An 8,280-nucleotide genomic window follows, 5' to 3' on the forward strand; every position below is an offset into this window, starting at 1 on the left:
ATATTTTGTCTCTTTCGGAGGCCCCTGTGCAACAAAGCTGTAGTGTGTCCCCCGTTATAACTGCAAAGTATAACATCAAAAATACAATTATCTAAAGAAAAATCTCCCTCTGCTTTTTTGAATTGACTAGCATATTACTCACTGTAACTTTGCCTGGGAAAATTTCAACACAGGCGTGTTTAATCTAATTTCACAGAGAATCCAACCACGTGGCAAGCATTAAGAACAACTATATAGAAATAGCTCATCTTCTTGCAGAGGGTCTTGTGTAGGTCATATAGAGGCATCAGTAATCAATTAAGACTTCTTGTAGTAGGTTTAAAAAAGAAGTCATTACTTGTTGTGTACAGTAAAAATGCTTCCAAGTAATATCTGTGTTGTTTGGCAGATGGTGTAACTAACAGGAGGCAGATGATGGTGGTCATATCCACAGTGGAGCAATGGGTCTCCTTCAAGTCTCTGCCGCAGGATAAACATCTCCAGTTAAGCTTCAGTTCTCTGGGATCAAATCAAGTCTGTGACCTGACAGTGGATGGTCACTCCATCAGCTTGCACTATGCAGATTTAAAACAAGACATGACAGAGGAGGGCATCAGCCGGGCAATAGATAGCTGCTTCAAGTCGTGCACAGATGGAATCAGTACATTTCTGCTGATGATCCAGGGTGGACATTACACAAAGAGAGAAAGAAGAATGATGGAGATTCTGCAGGCGCACTTTGGAGCTGAAGCTTTAAAGTACCTGGTGGTGCTTTCTTTGGAAGATGGAGAGGTGGCTGACACCCTGGACGACGCCCTCCTGGAGCTGATAAACACGTGCGAAGGAAGATACTGCAGAATCACATCAGCCGCAGCGAGTGACGAGCTGCTGGCCCTACTCGAGATGGTCGACTACATGCTGGCTGAAAGCGGTGGGACCGGCTACACGGAAGCCATGCTGGCCGAAGCTAAGAAAAGGAGCACAGAAGACTCGGCCATGAAGATGCTGAAACAGAAGGTGCAAGAGGCCGAGGAGAAGGAACAGGCCTTTGAGCAGCTGGTGAAACAACGGGAGGAGAGGAGAGCCAAGGAGATGGAGGAGCTGAAGGCAAAACATGCTGAGGAGAGAAAGAAGGAGGCAGCTGAAAAACAGCAATATGAGACAAAAAGAGAGAGCTTGGAGGAGGCTGTGATCAGCCACAGAGCCATGCTGCAGCTCCAGATGAGTGCCACTGATGGTAAGACTTGTTTTTTAGTTGCTTCTAGAGTTTTATGCTGTTCCAGTTTTTTGAAAACTGAAAATTGAAAATCGAGTTTAGCTGTCCCTGGAGTCGTTGATACATGAGCTTCAAGTTTTCAGAATCGTGTCCATAAAACAGTTTTTGTTAAACTGCAGATAAAGTTCAACTTTCACATATCCTGATGCAACAACTTCTCCCACTAGGGGGTGATAGAGTTTTAGAGTCAGTTTTACACATCATACAAAACAGTAATTAAAGATTAAAGTAGATTAAAGTTTGTAAATTCAACATGATTCAGAGATGGCCAGATGTGTGTTTATAAGTCAGTGGTTATTCTTATTTTCTACATATTATCTTGTGAGCTGCAACGATTAATCGATTAATTTATCGTTAAATTAATCACCAACTATTTTGATAGTCGCTTAATCGTTTTGAGTCATTTTCAAAATAAAGTATGTCCCAAATTCTCTGAGTTCAGCTTCTCAAATGTTAATATTTTATGTTTTCTTGATCCTTATATGACAATAAACTGAATATCTTTGGGTTGTGGACAAAACAAGACATTTGAGGACATCACTGTCACCATTTTATGGCATTATTTGTACCAAACAACTAGTTAATTGATCAAGAATTTTTTTTTTATAACAGCCAGTTTCCTTTCATTTTTGGCTTTCAGATGATGACACAAAGAAGACATCTGTCATCCTGTTGGGTCTCTCTGGCAGCGGGAAGTCTTCTGCTCTGAATCTAATTCTAGAGAGAGCAGGTAATCAATACTCAGTTAATGGCTCTGGTCACGAACCCCCTCAGCCCACCTTGTCTTGTGAGAGAAAGGAGGTGTTTGCAGCAGAGAGGAAACTCATCCTGGTGGACACCCCGGAGCTGTGGGACGAGGACGAGGTGGAAAATCTGGAGCTGGTCAAGGACTGCTTGGCTTTGTCCCTACCTGGACCCCACGTCTTCCTGCTGGTGCTCCAGGTGGGGCGTTTCACCCAGGGCGAGTGCGAGATGCTCGGGCAGCTGCAGAGGATCTTTGGACGGGACTTCACGGAGCTCACCATCGTCCTCTTCGTCCGCTTCGACGGCAACCAGCACAGGCCTCAGAAGATCGACGACTACGTGGCCGGGGCCCATCCAACCCTGCAGGGTCTCATCCAGAAGTGCGGGAGCCGTTATTATGAGCTGAATGTCACAAAGTCCCAGAATGCTCTGAGCTATCCTCAGGTGAAGGATCTGCTCTCAGGAATCAACAAACTGGTGGCTTCACACGGAGGACGCTCCTACTCAGTTAGGAGGTTTTCTGTGCAGGAGCTGCAGGAGTGGAGGAAAGTGATAGAGGAGAGGAAGGAGGGGGCTTTGGAAGTGAACTACTTATTAAGAGATGCTTGATTTTGTTTTGTAGTTTTTATTTTTGCTGACTTTTAAATTTTTGTTTTCGATTCAGTTTAGTTTCAGTTAGTTTCCGCACTGTAAGAAAAAGCTGAGAAAGCTCATAATTTAAAGGCAACTGCCTTCACTTGAGTTTTGAGTTTTAAATCAAACTCAAACCCTTAAGTTTTGAAATAAATTAACAAATTTTGCCAAGGTAAAATCTTTTGTTGAGATAATTTGCTTGTTTTCTTTAGAGAAATTTGGATCATATTAGAGTCAACAAGTTTTGAAAAACATATTATCAGGGTTTCTAAAACTCAAAGATGCAAGTATAATTTTTTATTAGTCCTTTTTAAGGCTAGTTTTTGTTTTTATTTCAGTTAACTGAATTTCACATCTAATTTTAGTTTTTAGTTTATTTTCAGTTAACTAATAACCTTCCTCCACATGCTTGGAAGGGGAGGGTGAGGTGGAGATGTTTGCAAGCTCCAAACTCACTGCTAGATGCCACAAAATTTTACACGCTGGTCCTTTAAAATGGTGTCAGAGAAGAGATGATCAAACTATGCAGACTCAGTCCTGCAAGGAGTTTGCACTGGATTGAAATGCATATGTATTGATTTTATATAAATATATATTTTTTATGATTTTGCTTTGGCACTGGGGGTGTGTTCTATATTTCTAATGGTGTAAACAGAATATAAATTAATCAAATGCAAATTACATCTCTATTCTGTTTTAAAAAAAATGAGATTTGTGTCCAGCCTGGACAGCCAGTTAAGATGGGTTAGCACATCATTTTTTTTTTTAAATTGTGAATTACTGTAAAGAAAATGGTGGTGGTGTGGCGATTTTCCAAACTAAACAGAAGAGCAGGACACAGAAGTAATTATCCCTGTTGATGTTTATCTGTGTAGAGCAGAGAGGAGGAAAGAAGAAGCACAGCTGCAGATTTTGTTTACTTTTAGACATTGGTGTGAGACCTTATCTGACAAGTTCACGAGATTTACTTGGTTGCTTAACAGTTGCGTTCTCAAACACCATCCATAGATACACTGAGCTGCCAACAAACTGATAAAACTGTATAAAAACAACAAGACTGATGCAAAACATTGTTTAGATTTCATTATAGCAGTTGTTGTGTAACTCCTTCTGATCAGTCTATGATTTACTGTGATATAAAGACTTGTAATTTAACATGTTAACGTGTTTTATTTCTGCACATCTTTGTTAATGCATCTGATGCTTATGGTAAAATATACTGAAGAAGACAGACATGACATCTGAATGTGATCAGCTCTATTTTATTGATTCCTTTATAAAGTTATTTGAAATATATCATTGTGGTCAATCAGTTTGTACAAGTGATTGTAGATCAACACACTGCAGATCTAGAGCCATGCATTAGCTACAAATGAGAAAGCAACACTTCTGTCCAACGTATGAGTTTAATATCACTGCAGAATAATCAGCAAGAGCAGGACTGCGGTGGAAACATGGCGGCAGCTAAAAACTGTAGCGCCTGCTCTCCTTTATTTAACTGCTGGTGTCCTCCGGCGCTGCGGGCTGCACACCCATGATGTTGTCAATCCACTCAGTGTAGTGGGAGATGACGGTGTAAATGCCAGGCTTTTTAATCAGGCCACACTTCTTTCCTCCGTTGGAAGTGATGCCCACTGCAATGCCATTGTAGAGCAGAGGACCTCCAGAGTCACCCTGAGAGACAAGAAAAAGACGGGAAACTAGTTATCAAACCTGCATCTGATAAAAAGCACTGAATGAAAATGAAAGGAAACCGAAAACAAATGCACACACCTAGATATCATGTAACAAGAGTGTCTGTGAGGCTGTAGCTTCTTAGGCTCAGCAGTGCTTTGAGCTACATGCTAACATGACGGGGCTAGCATGCTCACAATGGCATGTATGACGTTCACCATGTTGACCAATTTAGAGTGCTAGCATGCTAACATTAGTGCCATAAACGAAGAGAAAAGACATCTGAGAATTCCAGTAGTGTCTGTTGGGGAAGTGGTTTGGATTTTGCTCTGTTATGGAGGACCTAAACTGCCATAATCAAAAATAATAAATTAATGAATAAAAGGAAAATTAAATGGGAAAGTAAATAAATAGGGGGAGTCATAAATAGCTAAGTAAATACAGAATATGTCATATTTTATAAACGAATTAATCCCAACATTTATTATTGGTGCATTTAATTGCATATCATCTTATTTATTTGTGATTTTGATTTTTATTGGTCCTCCATACTTTTTTTTACTTACATAGAACTTATAAGATTAGATTTTTTTCAAATAGCAAGAATTTGAGATTTGCTGTGACAAAATACTTCCATAAGGTTTCGTGCGTCTCTACACCTGGAACTCTTCAGTTCTTATTCATAGCTGGATAATAACATTAGCATCGGCAAAGAATGTGATGTTTATGTGAGCTTAGCAACATTAGTTGGTTTTCTCCATAACCATTTTGGGGGCAGTGCATCCTCCAGAATACATGCATTCAATGCCTGATTTTAAAAGTTATGAAAATTCATTATTTCTCAAGGAGAAACATATTAAATCTTCTTTTTAAAAAAAAAAAACAGTTCCCCCACAGCCTATTAAATGACTGTATCCCAGCATACAGAAACAATTTAAGAGTTAATCACAGAAAAAAATAAGATGAACCCATTTGTGTACTTCTCAAGACAGAGAATATAACCAATGTTTCAATTTAAAAACTACTTTTAATACAGACAACCACATTCACAAGATGAGAAGGAACTCACATCACAGCTGTCTTCTTTCTTAAGTGGCTGATCACAAGGTTCTGGGCAGATTTTATGCGCACAGATCATGTTATTGGTGAACTTTGAGCCAAAGTAGTCGCCGCGTCCGCACCGCCTCGAGCTGACCACAGTCACGACCACCTCTTTGAGCTTGTCCGGTCTGTTCCCCAGGTTATCGATGGCTCCCCAGCCGGCTGTCTCAACCTCTGCATCTGTGTCGGGGTTTGTGCCGCCCGCTCGCAGGAACTCCACCGACTGAACGGCTTCAGAGGCGTTATAGGGACGATCCAACTGCAAAAATCACAAAGAAAATTGCTCCAGGATTGACTGTTATGTGTTCATCGTATTCATCTGAGAGTTCTGTTGAAGACTTGCTCTCCAAAACTGAACAATATAATGTTTTTACAGATAATATCCACTTACCTTAATCAAAGCAATGTCATTATCATAATTTGTCATGCTGAAGTCTGGGTGATTGTGAAGTTCCAAAATATCAAATGTCTGCTTTGTCTCTTCAGGCTGACTCAGAGAGTGGACGCCCAGCACTACTTTCCTTCCATTTGGCCTGTGAAAAGAGTGCAGTAATATTGTACAAACTTTAATAATCTGCAACAAAATACTGTAATATGATGACACATTTCCCGTTTCTATTAATGGCAGACCTACAGTTCTCCCCAAGATCGGCTGTAAAGATGTCTGACTTCTCTGGAATATAATGGAGCTAGGTGGCACTCGGCCTGTGGTGCTCAAAATGCCAAAGAAAGAAGAGGAAAGCATACTTTGTTAATTCCCTAGGGGAAATTAGATTTTTCACGTAGGCCTGAAATATACACACACGCACAAACAGGACCTACAGACGTGCATCGGAGATCGGAGAGATGTCAGAGCGAGGGGCCTGGGGGTGAACTGGCACCTCTTCAGCTACCACTCCACGCTCCGTGCTTTAGTCTGAGCAGGACTTGAACCTGTGACCTTTCAGTTCCTAAGCCAAGTCCTTACAAGCTGAGCAACTATCACTCCAAAAATGCATTTGAAAGCACGGAAGCCCTGAGAAGCAAGCTAGAAAATAAATCCTGGTGATCCAAAATGGTTGTTGTTCCTTTTTTTTATGACTTAGGTTAAAAAAAGATTTGCCAGGATAATATTTGCAAATTTCTTCTTTCTTTTCATCTCTTAAAACGTTTAGTTATCATGCTCATTTCAGCTTCACAGCTTGATTCCTGCATACAGACAGAAAGGTAAAGTTCTGTAAACCTGTTGTGAGGACATCAAAGAAGACCAGCGAGGCTGTGGAGGATACATGCCATAAATGACTGAATGAGTTTTACTGTCATTTTGAAACACAGTGGGACAGACCTGACTCCATCCCCTGCGACACCCTTCACCTACTCCAGCCCAGAAGCTCCATCCCCCCAACCCCCCCAACCCCCCCCAGCCTCTCCACTCATGCCCACTGAGACGTGCCACGTGCCAGCCTGCTTCAAGACCTCCACTATCATCCCCATCCCCAAGAAACCAAGGACCACAGGACTCACTGACCATAGACTCAGTGATTTTGGGGTTAGCTGTCCCTTTAAATAACCACAAAACAGGACATTCCTTGAACAATAAAGCTGCATGTTTTGATAATATAATAAAATATCCAATGCAGAATTATGTAGTTAGAGGCAATCAAAGAAATTACTCATGAAAAAAAGACAAACTATGATAATATTACCAGAAATCCCACAAACAAAATCTACGATACATGAGCTCTCACACAGAATATATCTACAGCTAAAGTCATTTCTGTTTTGCACATTACAGACTAAATGATTAGGAGACGGATGCCTCACCCTGTTGGCATACAGTGCACTGCAGTCATCACCCACTGATCTGCGATCACAAACCCTCCACACTCGTGTTTCAGAGAGTCTCCTTCTGGGACCTGGATGGAGGCCATGTATGGACGAGAGTGCGGCACTGCCTCCCTTCCACCAATTATACCCTCACCTGAAATCATCAAAATACACGGGGAAGATTTTTCAAAATAAGCAACTTTCACCTGGAATAATCAAAACACACTGCCACAAAGAGGATTTTCAAAATAAGCTAAGCTGGCTGCAAAAGATGGCTGTGTGCAGTAACATACACTCAAAGAGCATTGCAAGTTACATTACATACATATTTAGAGGGTTATTAGCAAAGTATTTTCATAATAATAGGGCATTTTAACATTTCATGTCAAGAAAAAAGCATCCAAACTTATCAGCAAGTAACCAAAAAATAAAAAATATTACAGAAAAATGTGACATTTTCATTAGTGACACAATAATGCAACAAAATAATACAATCAAAATCTAAAGTTAGATCTAAATAGAATAATAATTAAAGAAACAATGTTAGAATAAACTCACTGTGTGAAATGAGGGCAAAAACAAAAACAGCAACAGCCACCAGAGCGTCCTTCTGTGACAACATGATGCCGGTTTAACTAAACCAAAACCAGAAGCTGTGGTGTTTTAAAGGCTCCCACTTGAAAGAAAGGAAACATAAATCAAGTAGATAAGGTGCGAGACACAAGTGGGAGTCTAATGACCTTCCTGCTCCCTGTTTCCTGCGATGAAAAACAGGAAAACTAACAACAACTTCACTGACCTCTTTTATTCTGATACGTCCTTCACTTAAAATGATGTTGCATCCATACAGTTCTTCTTATTTAGTCTCTAACTGCAGACAAAGTAGCACACAATTCATCCTTGACTATTGCATGTTCCTCATTTTTCACATCACTCACTTTTGCATCACTACTGGGTGAAGTTTAGATGAGGAAAAAAGATGCACACATTTGTTTACTACAGACAAACACACTTCAGAAGTGTGTACATTTACTGACAGCATCAGAGATGGTGCAGCAGCTTTCACT

General features: G+C 40.5%; 2 protein-coding genes across 2 annotated transcripts; one reads left to right on the forward strand and one right to left on the reverse strand.

Annotated features, from left to right (window-relative positions):
* Positions 1-393: 393 nt before the first annotated feature.
* Positions 394-3,870, forward strand: LOC146311205 (GTPase IMAP family member 8-like). Its single transcript, XM_084742673.1, has 2 exons — positions 394-1,216; positions 1,896-3,870. The coding sequence occupies exons 1-2, from the start codon at positions 412-414 to the stop codon at positions 2,606-2,608; spliced, it is 1,518 nt and encodes a 505-aa protein (XP_084598799.1). The 5' UTR covers positions 394-411; the 3' UTR covers positions 2,609-3,870.
* Positions 3,334-7,908, reverse strand: cfd (complement factor D (adipsin)). The gene is made up of 5 exons (XM_084742674.1): positions 7,772-7,908; positions 7,211-7,367; positions 5,799-5,940; positions 5,376-5,666; positions 3,334-4,306 (listed from the first exon to the last, which is right to left on the reverse strand). The coding sequence occupies exons 1-5, from the start codon at positions 7,833-7,835 to the stop codon at positions 4,127-4,129; spliced, it is 834 nt and encodes a 277-aa protein (XP_084598800.1). The 5' UTR covers positions 7,836-7,908; the 3' UTR covers positions 3,334-4,126.
* Positions 7,909-8,280: the final 372 nt, after the last annotated feature.

The sequence above is a fragment of the Lutjanus erythropterus genome, chromosome 18 (assembly GCF_056507025.1).
Source record: "Lutjanus erythropterus isolate fLutEry1 chromosome 18, fLutEry1.hap2, whole genome shotgun sequence".
Classification (NCBI taxonomy): Eukaryota; Metazoa; Chordata; class Actinopteri; order Lutjaniformes; family Lutjanidae; genus Lutjanus; species Lutjanus erythropterus.